We start from the raw sequence: 17,250 nt of genomic DNA, 5'->3' as shown, positions 1-17,250 counted from the left end.
GAGATTCGGATGAAGCGTTTTGTGGATCGAGGCACGTCTCGTCCGCTCGATATAATGCGCGCAACGATCGAAGAAAGTTTGTCGAAACTAAAATTTTCGTCCGGCTAATAACACGTGGACGGTGAACGGCGTACGTACGTACATACGTACGTACGGCGCAGGCCACGTGCTGATTTAGAACGAACCCGTTGCGATCTGCACGAAGAAAGTTGGCGAAGCCGAGCCGTGCGATCCGCCCAAACCCGCTAGAGAACGCGATTTACTTCTCCATTATAATTAAACCCGCGCCTACCTCTCGTCTTCTCTCTACGTCGCGTTTTCGACATCGCTACCTTCGTTTCCACTTTTCGACGATCGAATTACTCTTTCCTCGCTCGACCGTTGCTGCAATTACGAAATACGTATATCGCAAATATAAACACGTCGATTGTTATATCGCGAGCGGTTAAGAAATTTATTTTTTTGCGTTACATTCGTTTTCAAAGTTTCTTTTCTCGCTACTTACAAAAAACGAATGTGAAAAAGAATGGGCTTACGTTGCGTTCCGTAATATCTCTCTCTCTCTCTTAACGACTCACAATTATACGTTAATTAGCTTCGTATAGATTCTTGCCCGGAGCGATGCCACGTTATCAATCTCTCTAGTTATTTGAAACTCGCGCACAACAATCTCAAAGGTTAATCCGATTGAGTTCTAAACGAGCTCCTCGAATTTTTTTTTTCTTTTTTTTTTTTTTACCTTGGTCGATCGATCTTCTCTCGGTTGAAATTGAAACGAGTAACGGTAAACAAAGACGGTAAAAGCTCCTCGTAGCTTTGCTCGAGGGATCTCGTTTCTCCCGGTGGCTCTCTGGCAACGAACCGAGCCGAAACCTTTTTCTCCCCCTCGACGGGTTTCAAAAGAGCGGAACGTCCCTTCTTCCTCGGAATTCCGCGACTCGTCGCGCGTGTAAAAATGCACGGGTTGAAAAGGATCCTCCCCACGGGGAGGGAAGAAGAAGGTGGGAGTCGAGGCATCCTTCTCGCCTCGGGACCTGAATTCCAATTAGATTTCAATGAAAGGCAGAAGCTCGTGCTGCCCTGCTCATTCACAAATCCGATACTTTGCGTGTCGCGCACATACGCGAGGAAAACTACCGTTTCGTATGCAGCTTCCATTGTTCCACGGATCTCGGGCGAAAATCACGCGGTTTCTCGAATATAAATTGGTTTCCATCGATATCGATATCGAGGGGAAAACATCGCACGAGGAAGCGATTGATACAATACGGAAAACTCGTATCCAGTAGCAAGTTTCCAGCCGGATTCCATGCGCGCGAAACTTCACGGAGGGACGATCGAAGAAGAGTAACAAGGACGGACGTAACACTGTTGATCGCAAAGTGCGCGTAGGTTCGTCCTTCTTTCTTGCTACGATATGAACGTCGCACTTTCACTTCGTCGTTGTGTCATTGACCAACCAACGGTTGGAAGATCGTTCCCCGACGAATTCGAAACTCGTCTCCGATCGAACTGGCCGATCGCATCGATCCTCGAGAATCGTGACCGATCCTGTCGATTTTCGTTAAATTAATCGGTCGAAAAAAAACGCGTTAAATTTTTTCATAAAATATATGTATATGTGGAATTGTTGGAAAGATTCGCGATAGTCGGTTCGCTGGTTTAATTAGATAAGGTGATGAAGTAATACGCGACGGACGTGTACGAAAGTAGTAAAGTGGAGTTGGTTCGTAACTTTCGTTATCGGTAGTATAGAGCAGGCGATCAGAGAAAGTAACGATAATGGGCGACAATTTCACGCGCTCGTACACGTGTGCCAGAGAAGTTGGAATCGCGTGCCAAGGGTCGGTCGAACAACCTCTCGAGAAACCGAGTCTATCCGAGTCTCCGATCATCCGTTAGACCCTCATCAAGAGGAAGAAGAAGAAAAAGAAGAAGAGGAGGAGGAGGAGGACAAAGAAGAGAAGGAAGAAAAAGAAGAAGAAGAAGAAGATTCGCTCGACTGCCAATTATGGGATGATCATTCCGCGCATTTTTTTCGCTTCTAGGTGTGGCGTGACTCCGAGAGCTGGCACCTACTTAGGTTAACGACATCGAAACGTGTCACGGCAATTCATTAGCGTAATGAGACAAACGCAACGATCGCTGGTATCCGTGCAAGGCTGCGTGCGCGTTTATCGCGTTTCTTTCGACTCGTCTCTCGGCTACTGGAAACTCCGTTCCTTCCAGTTAAATTCCCTTCCCAGTAATAGTTGTTTATTCCATTCCGCATCGCCGATTTGTCGACAAAGCGGCGAGAATCAGATCTCACTTTCGTATACTTACGTTACCAGGTATGGCCGCGCTGATAAAAAGGGCCAGGTTGTCGGGCCAGGGTAGCAGCTTGTATTGTTCCCACCATCGCTTCACCACCAGGCTCACGTAAAATCCCAACACGAACGACATCGGTATCGATTCGCTAGAATTGCCGAAGTAGTATCGGATCTTTTCGAAGATTCTGCAACAGACACAATCGGCGGACACTCTTATCGCGTGTATGTCAGCTCAGGGATCCAAATCTGAGATTCATTTCAGGAAGGAGGGGGGAGCGATCGAGGGGAGGGAGGGCGGCCGTTTGCGAATCGCGTTCAAATATTTGTTTAGCGCGTGGTGGAATTCTCGCGCCGCCTCTCCAACAAGTGGAGCAAGGTTGAGGTGATACCTACGTCGTCGCTCGGCCAGATACTACCACTACCACGTACCACCACCGGCAACTCCGCGCCTGGTAAATGGGAATTTCCATCGAAATTTCGCAACTGCTCGCGAAAATTTGCTAGCGGTACGGGCGACCGTGCGAGAAGCGGCCAGATCTCCGACCGATTCGACGGATCCTACGCTCTTTCAGAGCGTTCCACTTTTGCGCGCAACTGTTATATTTAGCCTCGCGTCGAACAAACGTGCGCGTCTATCGCGAAATATGATTAGAGTCGTGTTATAGCGCGCTAAATAAGCTAAAAGAAACTCGAAGAATTTAACGGATTAACACGCATGGATACGCGTATTTAAGATACGCGCAATTAGAGGAGGATCTTAAGGTTAACGCACCTTTGTTTACTCGATTTACCGCTTTGATTTTGTTTGTGCTTTAAACATAATAGTAGAAGACGACGAAGGTGAATATCGTATAATTCATCGATTTATTGGGTCGAGTTGCGCGTAAATTCTTTCTTTTCGTTGAAAAAAAAAAAAATGAAAGTATCTTTTAAAATGATTATTCATTTACTTGCTACTCTTCCAATTTTTACTCGAAAGTCTCTTTCTCATAGGTAAAAAAAATAGGCCGAAAAAAAAAACTTTTATTTTATTTTTTCACAAAGGAGGGAAAAAGAATAATAGTGAGAATCCGGATGAGCGGATATTAGAAATTCTATGAAAAGATTAAAAATTTACGGTTGGAGATATACGTTTACGGTTCCGAGTATACGATCGAGCAAGTTTTTATATTCCCATCCGATCGGGCTCTTCCTATGACGGTCGGGGAGGCCCGTCCAGTCCCCTAACCTGAACCGGCCCTACGGAGCTTCTAAATTTAGACCGTGCGAATCGAAGCGGCCCAAAGGAGGGGGGAGGGGCCCCGTTTTAACGTCGGCCAACCATCGGGATCTTCTCTCCTTTTTCTTCCTTTTCTTATCTCCTCTCGCGTAAATAACAGGTTACATTTTTATGCGTCTTTTAATGCCTACCCTGGACGAGTCCCGCCACATTCCGCGGGGTATTATACAAAATTCGCGCTTTGTACGGGAGAAACAATTTTATATACGATATCCACCGATTTAACCGTGTATAACCGAATATATCTAAAACAGACGCGTATAAATGTCGCTTCTTACGATCCTTCGTTTCGACGATTTTTCTTTTTTTTTTCGATCGTTGGACAATCGTTGTTGTGAAAAATCCTGATTTTCGAATGGGATCCTCCGTTCCGGATAAATCGATCGATCGAAGGCGAGTCGTAATTAAACAAATTCGGTTTTATCGGCGGCGATTAATGGCCCCGTTTGTATTGGTGCGGCCAACATTCGCGGAGAGCTTATCTGGTGGTCGTCGTAAAAGCTTCGTGTAAAAGGGTAACGACGAATCGCGAAACGCGATGATAAAAGGAAAAGAAAGGAAGAAGGAGAGAGAGAGAGAGAAAGAGAGAGAGAGAGGTTTCAACGTATTCGTGCGCGGGACAAAAGAGACGATATAATGCTGATAAAAGGGAGGTGGGAAGGGGAGGGGGGGAGCGGGATTGGGGGGCTCGTCGTAAATTTGCCGATATTATAACCGATGAAATATAATCCCGGTCATGGTATAGAAAGCTTTTGTTGCTCGACCAAGGTCGATGTCGCAAAGTTCGCAGTTACGGCAGCTGATACCTCACCATCCGTTCCTTCGCGAGATAAAACCGCGAATGGAGAAAGATATTTTTATTCTCCTTGCGGCTCGAAAAGATGCCGTTTACGTAATCTAATAAAAAAAATTCTCAACGAAGCGCGACTTTCCTTCATCGATTCGCGAGGAAAAAGGAAATCCCGAGAAATGAAAAGATTCGAGCTTAATCGAGCCTTCGCTTTTCAAACTTTCTCGAACGAAATTCGATCGGTATTTCTTTCTTAAGTTATCGTTATTATACGTTGTATCATACGAACGAGAACAAACTATCATTCCATTTCGTATCTCTCGAGCGAAGATTTGTGCAAAAATTGTAAATTGTAAATTTGTAAATTTACGTTCCCTTACGTCAAATTATCGTCAACCTTCACGGAGGGAAACTTTACGGCGAGAAGATATTCAAATGAACTATTCATGTACTCACACCCGCTGCTGCTCGTTCAACGCATATCGATACGTGAAATTGATGACGTAGTAGACGAACAGGTAGGCCAACAATTCTCGCCAGATTAGCTTGTAAACGGATCCCCTCCATCTGTGAAAAAGAAAAAAAGAAAAACATTCGTATTATTTACCGTCGTACAATTTTTCGTGAATATCGAGTTTATTTATTTTTCAGCATTTATTTAAAAAATAAATGATCGACCTGTTTAAACGATGTCGATGACGACGTTCGATGTATAAAATTCGGTAAACGAATAAAACGTTTTCTCTTTCCGATGATGAGTGCAATTATCGATCGATCGTCGCCTTTTGGAAATTGGAATCGCGGAAAATGGACGGTGAAGTGACTTATAATATTCGGCAACTGTTGAATCCTACGGTGAGAAATGTGTGTCAGGGTTAGAGCGATTTTACGAGTTTCGAGTACATTGAATTCGCAATTATATTTTCGTGTTGAAACGCTTCATCGTGTATATACCCCGAGTGGCACACATTGCACAGTGCACGATTTCGAAGGATTCATTGTTATTCGCAAGTTTTATAGAGTCATTAAACGTTGCCGGGAACGTGGTCGGTAGAGAAGATATATAATTGCGGCGGGCACGTTGAAATGATCGAAGGACGATGAATACCGAAGGTTTCGTCAATACCAATCGCGAAGCGACAATGACTTTAAATTCAAATCCCGCAGCTGTAGATAGCGCGATGGAACGTAGTGCAAACGAGGCCAAAGTGAAAACCCGTGAATTATCGACGGCCGTCGTCCTATCCGTTCGTATCCATACGCGTTCTCGGCCGACACGCGCTGGTAAATAAACGTTGCTTCTAGCTATATTACGAGCGTATCGTGCGAAAATCCGCGTGCATCGTACGCGTTTTGTCGAAAGTGTGCACGATTGTTGCATTCGATTGCGCGAAACGGTGGAAGGAAATCCTATTATAAATCGTATTTGCATTTCACAAAGGAAATTATAGTTTATTGGCATTGAAACGGAGAGAAAGAAAGCCACCGCGTAAAAACCACCTCGGATATCCGGTGCATTGAAAGTATCTCGTCCAACTGTATTCGCAAGGCCGTAACGAGCGGGGTAACGTTCGATCCTCCTCCTTGTTTTCTATAACCTTTAAGAGGATCCACGCCAACCGCTTTTCCTTCCAGAGATCTTCTTCTCGTTACAAATTCTCGTTACGTCGATCAACGATTCTTTTAAAGCACGAAATTTGTCCCGTGTCACGAAATTCGGATGTATTTCCATCAATGACGACCGAATGTTCGATCGTCGCTCCATCGTCGTTTTTCAGAAATTTCAAAATGGGCGAGACGAGAGGAAAAGAAAAATGTTATTGGAAATGAGTGAAAGTATAGCGGTACATTTTATATTCCAGCATGAATACGTCGAATTCTCAAACGCGTTTCGAAACTCGATAAACAATACGGCCCGTCGTTGCCCGTCCGAGATTCTGAAAGATATTGGACGGGCGGCGAAATCGTTGCGCAATCATGCTCACGCCAAGTTGGCCGCGGGACGATAATGATAGATGATAAAAATCGCGACGTCTATGAATATATCGCTTTATTTGCGTGTCAGTGGGTCATGGTGGAGAGAAGCATTGTCCCACACGATTGGTACGATGCGCGGCCCCAACACGCCCGTCACGAACCCCCACGTGTACAAATGCGCGCTACGCGATACTTCTACGCCTTCTCCGACCCATTCATCGATCCACTCGCCGTGTTATTCCTCCACCATTATCACCAACGCGAAATATTCCGTTCGCGTGCAAAGTCGAACGACAAAAAACGATCAAAGATCGCGTCGCGTAATTCGAAACGTAAGTTTGAACGGAGCTCGTTTCAATTACGCGATTCGAGAATGTACGAATAAATTAATGCAGAATTAATTAGGTCCGTTGAAAATGATCCATCGATGGAAAGATAGATTTCGTTTCCGGCGTATTCGAGAAGATTCAAACGATTGATTTATGAAATACTTAAACACGTAGAAGGATGAGTGTAATTAAATGGACGAGCCAACGGCGCTGCATATTTAATCGCATCTTCCAAGATAATGTTTTGTGCATTGCGTCACCGTCCACTCGGTGATTTACATGAATTTGTACGTCGAATCGCGGAGATCTCGTCGGCCAACAATACGTTACGAGGTACTTGCGAACTTCTCTCCGTCTGAAAAGATATTTTCCTGTCCGACCGATTCGCATAATTCTCGACGAGTCGAGTAACGAGTTGGAGAGAAAAAAAAAAAAAAAAGAGAGAAAAAAAGAAACCGCAAGCGTATTTACTTTGCATTCGTTGCAGCTAAATTCGAAACGATTTCGAACTGGCCTTTTCTCGAAAGATGGATCCAAGAATCACTGTATCGATTATCGATTATTACTCGATTCGCGAATTTTTTCACGAGATGGAAGCGAAGAAGACGTCGTCGTACGTAAAGCTTCGAATCGAGCAGTTTAACGACGCGTGGACGAGCGAAGCGCGTGCTCTTCGAATTGGTTGGGTGAATGGGGCGAAGACTACGTTACAGTCGGCCAGATGTCGAGCATTAAGATGATTGTAACGCGATAACGGTGATTTACCGTGGCGCACCGTGATCGTTTCCTTTTTTAGTCCTTCCTTTCTCTCCCGTGTTCTCGTTTCGCGGTTTCCGACGAAATCGAAACGCGAAATCTCGCGTCGCCTCGCTTTCCACTTGGAAAATTGAAAATTCGATTGGAACGTGCGAATCTTCGCTTCGTGGATTCGATGTGCCAACTTTCTTCGTATTCGCAACGCTTGCGTAATCTAACCGTTTACGATATAGAAATTTCGAGCGATAATTGATCCTCTCCCCGTCTCTCTCTCTCTCTCTCTCTCGCTTTCTCGAGAGAATGACGCGAATTTTTCTTCAGCCGGAAAGAAAATTCGTCGATTGAAATCCACGATTATTTTTCAACCGCGGAGGAGACGCGTAGGAAGTGGCCGGCGCGCTTGTAACCGCTTTCGTATCACCGCGGAATGTTAAATATTGGTGAAACGTGAGTCACAGGCCGCGTTAACTAGCCGAACGATACTCCACCTTCGGCCGCCGGCCGAGTCGATTATTTATCGCGTCCACGCTTGTCCGCGGTGTGTCCGCGTTTTCGCGAAACCATTCCGGAACAATGTCGATCCCGGACTCGTTGCGGCGGTCGTTGCTTTCCCTCCCCTCCCCCCGATGCAACAGCCCACCCACTCGCCTGCCTTCCCGCCTGCCTGCCGGCAATAAACTTTCGTTAATTTACACGCTCGGTATTATGCAAATTTCCCGGCGAGAAACAAGCGGCGCGCGCGCACGCGTTAACGGGCGGCGAAACCAGCTTACGCTCGCTTGCGCAGTGCGGCATAAACGCGGCCGGGTTACGAAATAATTACACGTGGAGCATCGTTTTACGAAACTCGACCAGGAAAACGTTGCTTCCCTCTCCTCGCGATTTTTTCACGACGACCGATTTTACTCTCTCGCATATATCGATCCGTTTCAAAGGAGTGTATATAAGAATGGAGGGAAGCGGAATCGGATTATGGATCGTCTCGTGGTCGATTCGGAGACGGTGGGATGCCGGTCACGCGCGAGGTCGCGTGTTCCAGCACGCGGAAAGCGCGTTAAACGGGGACGAGGAAGGGCGAGGAAGGAACGGACGAGTTGCAGAGGAGGGAAATAAGGAGCTCGATATCCGCGCTTGATCCTGCAAAGTAACGGTCAAGGTCCATCCTTTTATCGTTTTCGTCGCATCTTCCAGCGATTCGTTTCCAACCCGATCCTTCCAGATTCTTATTTGTCTTATTCAATCGTATATTAATACGCTCTTAAGCGCGTTACATCATTCTTATTTACCGAAGAGACGTCGGCCGGCCGGCCGGCAGGTCGTCACGATACGAAATCGAGAAGCGGAAGTGAAAATATAATCGCGACGCGGATCCGACCGAAAACATGGCGGTGCCGACGAATATGGCGGTTTCATCCGTTCCCTCGTCGCCGATTCTTCTTTTACCAACGCTGCTGAATTATTTATGAAAGACCGCGAGAACTATTCTTATTGTTAGATCCTTCCCGAGGATGGATTCGAAGAAGCTGAGATAATATATCTTTACAATAATATATCTCTGTCCTTCTCCTTTGAATTCTTCGTGTCGAGCGAAAGGTAGAAAACGCTTTCGAAAATTTTACGGCGATAAAAAAAAAAAGGAAAAAAAAAATCGGCGTTCTTCTCGCGCTGATAATTTTCTTAAAGAGACGTTGTCCTTCTCCCGTACGAAGGAAATTTTTCTCGAAATCGGCGAATTATCCCATCCGTATTCTGGAAAGAGAACGCGATACGAGTAAAAAGGGTTGGTGCAATGGCCGTGGTTGATTGAAACGGGCATTGCTCTGCTGATAAATGCTCGGAAAAACGAATCGAACCGCGTCTCTTTATCCTCGCGATCGCGTATAATTGGTTCCGAGAAAGGAATCGTTCGTCTCTCATCGAGGGGGATAAAAATGTTACGCAAACTGGAGAGAAAAAAGCGTTGGAGAATCCTTGCATAATTAGTCGTTTCGAAAAGTTTGTACAAGGTACTTGGAATCGTCCAAATTATGCTTTACGACAATCCCCATCCTGTTCGCGCGACGTTGAATAATAGTTTTAGATCGAATTATGCTAATATTAGTCTCGTTAAAACGAGCATTACGAATCCTGATCCTTTTGTTCTGTCGGCCAAAGTACGTTTAACCGTTTCTATATAAACGCTTCTTTCCTAAGAACCTGGCAAGTTTCTAGTCTCGAGATAAAAGGAAAAAAAAAAAAAAAGGAAAAAAAAGAACGTAGAGAAAACGAATCTCTCGAGACGTACGCGTTGGATAAATATACAACAAGTTTTTCGTTATTTCGTTTCAAACTCTGATCGAACGAGTGCGACAATTTAATACAATATTTTTCGAAAATCGATCTCATCTGCCAATCTCTCGACACGTTAAAAATTCGGAAAGAAGGAGAAAAAAATATTGGAACGTATTTTTTGGCAATATCGAGGAAGGTTTGAAATCTTCGAAGCTCGATTCGACCAATCCCCGGGGCGCTATCTTTTTCGAGACATCTCGAGAGTGATTTATGAATCGTTGAAATCGCGGCTCAAACGCGTGATTTACGAGTTCCCATCATCGATGACCGCTTCAGAGAAATATCGAATATTATATTCGAAGCCCAAACTCGAATGCCAGGCTACTTACTCGAAAGTTTGTGCGAAAACGAGTCTCGAAGACGAATATATTTCACGTGCGTAGCGCTATCTGTCTTCATTTAGACTTTGGGGAAGTCCATTCTTCGTAGAAATCTTGCTCCATGAAAATTATCATATTTGGATATATATGAAATGGATGGAGATGACGACCCAAAAAAAAACAAATGTAGAAAATGATTCAACATCTTGTAACAGGAAGAGAGCTTATCCGCCCACGAATCGACGTTCTCGTGAACGAATAAGCATTGTTACGAAAGCGAAAACGCGTTAAACACACGTTCGAGGAGATGATACGGATGTAAAACTAGCGATGCTATAACCGATATTTCGATCTTTATAACGCAACTATAGCTTCGCATTTGTATCTACGAGCGCTTTGTCGACTTGTATCCGTGATGCAATTCAATTGGACGAGTCAGTTGAAACGAGACGGATTATACGATTGGAAATTTGATCGTAGAATTGACAAAAGAAAAATTGCGTTCTTATCATAAAAAAAGAATAAAGCAAGTATTACAGTTGCGTTGGTATCGTGGCGGAGATATTTGATCTTGGATTATACACGTTGCTTCACATCACGTATCGAAGCTCGCAACACGAATGGCGCCATCCTCCTCCTGGCGTGAGAATGTATCTTTCGCAGTTACGAGTAAATAGATTTTGAAACGTGTTTAATTAGAGAGAATAATTCGATCGAAAATTTAAGATCCGAAATAAAAAGATAACGAATAATGATCGATCGTTTTCCATTGTGCGCATAGCGATATCTGAATACAATGCGTATCGATGCTATCATCGTTCGAGATCATCGCGAAATATACGTTGTTACAATCGTACGATGATGAGATCGTAAAGGGGAAAGAAGAGAAAAAGGGAAAAAATCATCGATCCATAGTAATTTTCTCTGTTGCCGTTAGAAGACACTTGCCGCCACAGTCCCATAAAAGCAATTGCGGAAGTACGCCGTACGGTCAGTTTACATAAGCGCGGTGGGCGATTAGCATCGACTGTTCGGTTGCTAATTAATCGGTATTGTAAAAAACGTGGATTCGACTGTTGAAAATTACGTTACGTTACAAGGCCTTCCTTCCCGTCGCTTGGGAATTTCGCGAGAAACCATCCCATTGTTTGTATTGCTAATGAGTTTATACGCCATACTCTCGGCCCAACTCTTGGTCGATCACAAAGGTAAATCAAACTACCACGACCGTAAGATAGAGATATATACACGAAGAGAACGATTCCGTGGATTGTGATTTACAATGCGTTTAAAGTGACGCTAGATAAGAGAACGAAGATGTGTTCAAGGATAAGCCATTCGTCCATTCCAGACAATTCGAAGAATTCTCGAAAGCAAATTGATCGGTCTTTTAAACGATTGTTGACCATTGTGTCCAAACCGCATTAAGAATTTTTTTTTTTTTTTTTTTTCGAGAATTCATCGCGATAAAGTCTTCTCGTTCGACAGGTACGTTACGTTTTCTATTCTCGACAATGTCAAGAGGAATGTAGTTTTTTCTTTCTTTCTTTCTCTCTAAGGAGACATTAACAGATTGTTGTTTTTTTTTTTTTCTTACGTTCGTCAGGATGGAATGACACATTCCCTTGTCGTACTTCAGACCATGAAAATAATTAAGCCGCGTGGCATATAGGCTGTGTGGAGTTTAGATGAGCGTTATACATACCGATGAGCTTGATTGACAGTGACACAGTTACGGCTAACCTTGTATCTCGAACCGAGGTGCGAGAAATGCGTGGAAGGTACACGCGGCTATCGCGTGTGTCACCTGCCTTTGCTTGCTTTGAGCGCGCGCTCAACGTTTTCGTGTCAAAGATCTGAATGATTTCTTTACTTACACTGTTCGAGAGAGAGAGAGAGAGAGAGAAAATAACGCTCGAGTCGGAACGTTGAATTTAATAGGACAGCAATTTCGACGATCGATCGATCGAAAACTATCGTACGAATTTGTTTTGGTTATTGATGAGCGTTCTCGTTGTTCGAGGACCTTCCTGTTTATTTCGAGGAAACGTATAGAATCGTATAAATACCGCAAGGCCAATTCTGGGATCCGATCAAACCGTTCCTCGATGTATTCATGGCTTGACTCACGAATTCATCGTTCCATTTCATTATCGATTATCGGCTCGCGAATTGACGAATGTTGCGAATGTTTCAGCATGTTTTTTCCTTAATCGTCGCATTACTTATTCCTACACGTGTGATTAAAAATAGATACAAAGAATGTTTTTTTCTCGAGAGAGAGAGAGAAAGAGAATAAAACGCTTGCGAAAATTACTATGTTTATATACCTCGCATAACGGAGATAATGGACGCGTGTGTTTCGATAGACGTATGTTCAGAAAAAGTTTCTCCTCCTCGACTTTTCCTACGACTTCTTTCGCCGTTCTCGAAATGGCTTCGACGTATCGATCGATATCGAACGCTTCTCCTTCGTCTTTCGGCAAAGAGAATCGTCATCAAGGCGAGGAATCGTAATCGATCGGTCTCGCTCTAGGCAAGATAATACCAATGCGGGCGACAAGGACGCGAGGCAACGAAACGTTGCATAACTAACTCCGGTCACGCTTCACGGAGTGATGCTCCTCCTCGCTCGCGTCCTCACAAAAATCTCTCGGCCGCTTCCTTCGACATCCGTGCTTCCGTGGACGCGTAATCGAAGGGATGGACTTCCTTCCTCGCCTTCTAATCTATAACTCCGAGCTTTTTAACAACGAAACACTTGCAACAAATTTTATTAACTTATATTCGTAACGATAACGAAACGATTTGCGATCTATACGTTCAAACAAATATTTTTATTTAAATAATATTTCTAGAAAGAGATAAGAAGTAGATATTATCGAAGAGGGATATTTATATTTATACAAATCCTTGAGGAGACGTTATAGAATCTTTTGAAATATGGAGGCCGAGCGAAATGATTTTGCACATTTCCACGAAACGTATAATCGGATCCATGAGAAAACGCGCGGATGTTGATAACATTCAAGCGGCGAGAAAGGGAGAGAGAGAGAGAGAGAGAGAGAAGAAGAACGAAGGAACGGCCAGACTCCGGTCACGGTGCGCGCTCGGGGATGGCTCCACATTTTAATTAGTAAACGAGCAGAACGGAATGCCCGTCACACGTCTGTCTGCCGGTCAAACGATTATACCTCGCCATTCCACCCATTGCAAACGAGTCGTTCGTCCCTGTATCGTGTCGTTTAACCGTCGTAGTCGTCGTAGTCGTCGTCGTCGCGTACGCGCACTCTTCTTCTACGATCAAGGACCAGTGGAAACTTTTCAAGTGCCTTCGCGGAAGAGAAAACGAGTTCCTGTGGTTGCGTCCGAAAAATTCTCTCTTCTCGATTCGATTTAAAAAACGAAGACAAGCTCTCTCAATTCGCAACGAAAGGAATCGAAAAATTCATCGAATCATAATTGATCGACATTAGAGATCATTTTTTTTCCTTCTTGTTTAGAAAGAAAGATCGCGCACGTAATCCTTTCGCGGTGGATCACGTAGAACAGTTTTTTACGCGAGACTTTGAAATTATCTTCGCTCCTCTCGCGTGCCGTTACAGAATTAATCTTATCTTGCACGAATTCTCAAAAAACGTAGAAAGAAGAATAATTTCTTTCTTTATGAAAATTGACTGTAAGAAAAATGAAAAATAGTTAACAAGTACTTGATTGAAAAATCGAGGAGAATTAAATAATAAAAATGAGAAGCAGGGAGGAGGAGGGAGAGAGATTTCAGAAGGATTAAACGCGGGAGACACTGGGTCAGCTCGGGTTTCTAGGCAGTTGGATAGCGACGTCGCGTCCCCACGGCGAGTGCAGGCGTGCGCGCGCGGGCGCGTTCACGCATGTGGCCCAACACGCATGCGGCGCGAATAGGGACGCGCGCGCACGCGCTTAGTACCCGCTGCAGTCCGCGGAAGACAAGAGAGGTGAACGAAATGTGTGTCATACGGTGGAAGCGCGTGTGTGCGGGGCGCGCGTATCGGTCTCCGTCTCATTGTCATTCGGCGTAGTGCGAATGCAACAACGTTCGTGCGGTGAACAGCGACGCAGCCCCGTGAAAGAAACGAAGACAGGCGAGAGGCAGCGAGTTAAATTCGCGAGGAGAGGCTTGTACAAACTCGGCGCAAGTTGACACGACACGACACGACAGCGCCGTGTATCCGTCGTCGTCGCGACACACGCGCGATCGCCATCCTTCTCCAATTTCAGCAGACGACGGTCTAGTTGTTCGACTCGAACCAACAAACTTTGCCCTCTCCTCCGTCCACGCTTTCGATACATCTCTCTCTCTCTCGAACCGTATCCTCCCTCTTCCTGTATCGAATAGAACGATTTTGACTCGATGTTTGATTCGTCGAAACGACGGATTGCCTCTCCGTTCACTCGCCTCGTGTTATCGCCGAGCGTGAAATCGGATGTAACGCTACGCGGTAATGCTTTCGGGCAGCGTACGATGTTGCATCGTGTACATATGTATATGTATATACATATATATTGATTTCACTCGGTTAGAAATTGTATTTGCGAGCGAGACGGCGTAGATACGGAAGGACGGGGAATAGCGCGGCGAGAACACGAGGAATGCGGCGAGTCGGTTGAAAAGTCGATCGGCGGATTTCACTTTTTCGCGAGTTTGAAGAACGAGGATCCCGCCGAGGATCCCCCGATCGCATTGTGAAAAGCGTTTGTTGCTTTCACGCGTGCGATTCGCTGCCGCGGTTGTTCCGTTCACGCGGCGGGCCCGTTTCGCGCGCGTGATCGGCGCAACGGTTACGCGTGGCAGCTAGGAAGCGGATTCTAAGCCGAGCGAGCGGCTACAAAAACATGGCGCTAAAATGAACGATCGGGAATGAAACGAACGGGCGCTCTCGCTTCGATCCGTTTCGTACGTGGCGAGTACACGCGAGCCGAATAACGTTTCCAACCGTCAATCAGGAATCGACTTAACGACCGCGCTTCTCCAACTCCTCCCCCTCCTCCTCCTCCTCCCCTCCCTCTTCCCTTCCCCTCCCCGAGGCATATCTCCTCGACAGGCCGGAGAACGCGTACACGGCCGTTGATTGCTATTCCGATGGAAAATTAGCCGCGATTTTCTCTCTATTCCTGGCCTGTGCGCTGATCCGATATTTATAGATGCGTTTCTGGACTCTCTCGGATATTTATAGATCCGCGATCGTCGTGTTCTCTTTGTCTGGCGACGAGGTTGGATAGGAAAGCTGATATGGACCGTTCCGGAAGACTTGCACGAGAAAAAGGACGCTTGCGTTGCGTGCCGGTTGCATCTAAGCCGCATGAAACGCTCCGATATCGAGAATCGCGTATCTCGCGATTGAAAAATTCCTTCCTCGCCTCGATTACTACTACCGCGTACTCTATTCTTTTATCTTTTGTCTCGTTTTTTTTATCCACCCAGCGATCCCGTTGCTCCACGGAAAGGAACGGATCCTCCCTCTTCTCTTCCTAATCTTCGAAATACTAAGAAATGTGTATTTATTCGAAAAATTGTGTGCCATGGAATCTAATCGCACGGCACGGTTGGAAACCGGGCTCGAATCGAAGGAAACGAGTCGAGGGAGCGGAATGGTTGTCGCGGGTTGCCAATTTTTCGAATCGAGCGCCGTGTACAATTTATATCGGATCCAGCTCGGAGGATATCGAAGGATATTGTCGCGCGTGCTATCACAAAAGCGTTTTCTATTTGTGGAAGTTGTTGGTTATTTATAGATACGTGGTTGTCTGTTGGACGGCGCGCGCGTGCGCGCCATGCGTGTAACGAGCCTTAGGAAAGCGAGATCTTACGTGAAAGCCGTTAAGGCCGTTTTCAACTTGGCTCCCGCAGTCCTGGGAGAAACCGAGATTATCACCGGAGGATCCACCAACGCCGCACCTAAAGGTCGTGCAAATGTCAATAAACGAGTCTCGGCAAGGACGTTATAAATCGTGCGTTATCCTGGCTGAGATTATGCATTTTCACGAACAACCGAGGAGGAGGAATTCGCAGCGACGATTCGCAGCCTTGCGTCATCCCATTTTTTTTTTTTTTTTTTTTTCTCTCTCCTTTATTAACAGCTCTCCGATCGACAATCGGCCAGGCCTTTCCTTTCCTTTCCGAATCAACGGGAACGAATCATTATTTATCTTTCCCCGTGCATTCCGAATACCAATTATCACGACTTTTATCGCGACTCGTGATTCCACACGTGCGACGTCTTCCCTCCTCCTCCTCCGTTTATTGACAGTCGCGGATCCGAGCTTCTCGCAGTCTCGGAGATGCGCGTTGCTACGTCGCGATACCGTTGAACGGATACCACGGTACTCGATCACCCGACTCCTTCTGCTCTCCCCTCTTCCCTTCTCGGAATAATCCTGCACGCCACCTCGTTTCGACTATCCGGCTAGACGAACCCGTGTTCAACCGTTCGGACGCTACGAGATTTACATAAGGATCATTGTATAACTTGGCGCGATCTGCTCTCTGCGAGCATCGATATCCCCCGAGATTCCGAGGAAACTCGAGCAACAAACCTCTTCCCCGTGGTTTTTCCACGCGGAAATTGGTCAAGTTTTTCTACTTTTTTTTTTTTTTTAGAATATTGAATCGACGAAACATTTGCGTGAAACACGGATAAAATAAAAAAAAGTATAGATTTCCTTCCCCTTCTCGTCGATTTTAATAATCGATCGATGGTTAAAATAAATAATAAGAGGCGCGAAACTTGGCCAGCGTGAATACCGGTATTCATTCGTATGTAACCGGCAACTGGAACGAAAATCTCGATGGCAGAGGTGTAGTAGAGATATATTGAGCGTGGCGATATTCCACGTAATGCGCGCGTCGTTACGGCTAAAATCAATGTATCGACGACCTTATTTCCTTAAAACGTATACTGGCAAGCGTTGACCGAGCACCATTTCTGTGCTAGCGGGTTTTACGTGCTCCGCTACTGTGATTCATATAACCGTACGTTCTGAGGGAAAAAAAATCAGGACAATTTCTGTCTCGTCCCGTACCGCCTCGTTTAACGTTTAACGTGACGCTCGTAAAGATTACGAATCGATCTGCGAAACACGTCGAGGAAAGACAATGAGAGAGGAAAAAGGAGGAGAA

General features: G+C 45.4%; 1 protein-coding gene across 3 annotated transcripts in view; it reads right to left on the bottom strand.

Annotated features, from left to right (window-relative positions):
• Window positions 1–17,250, bottom strand: part of LOC408898 — a 38,991-nt gene that overhangs the window by 20,058 nt on the left and 1,683 nt on the right. The window contains exons 2-3 of one of the 3 annotated variants that reach the window (XM_026441642.1): window positions 4,838–4,948; window positions 2,326–2,497 (exon numbers count right to left, since the gene is read on the bottom strand). In XM_026441642.1, the coding sequence (XP_026297427.1) occupies window positions 2,326–2,497; window positions 4,838–4,948 (283 nt within the window). Of the gene's footprint in view, window positions 1–2,325; window positions 2,498–4,837; window positions 4,949–17,250 lie in introns of those variants that run through there. The other 2 variants (XM_026441644.1, XM_026441643.1) reach the window with 2 other exon arrangements.

This window comes from Apis mellifera, linkage group LG7, assembly GCF_003254395.2.
Source record: "Apis mellifera strain DH4 linkage group LG7, Amel_HAv3.1, whole genome shotgun sequence".
Lineage (NCBI taxonomy): Eukaryota > Metazoa > Arthropoda > Insecta > Hymenoptera > Apidae > Apis > Apis mellifera.
The sequence above is the reverse complement of the archived record's forward strand: the minus strand, read 5'-3'. Positions and strand labels throughout refer to the sequence as shown.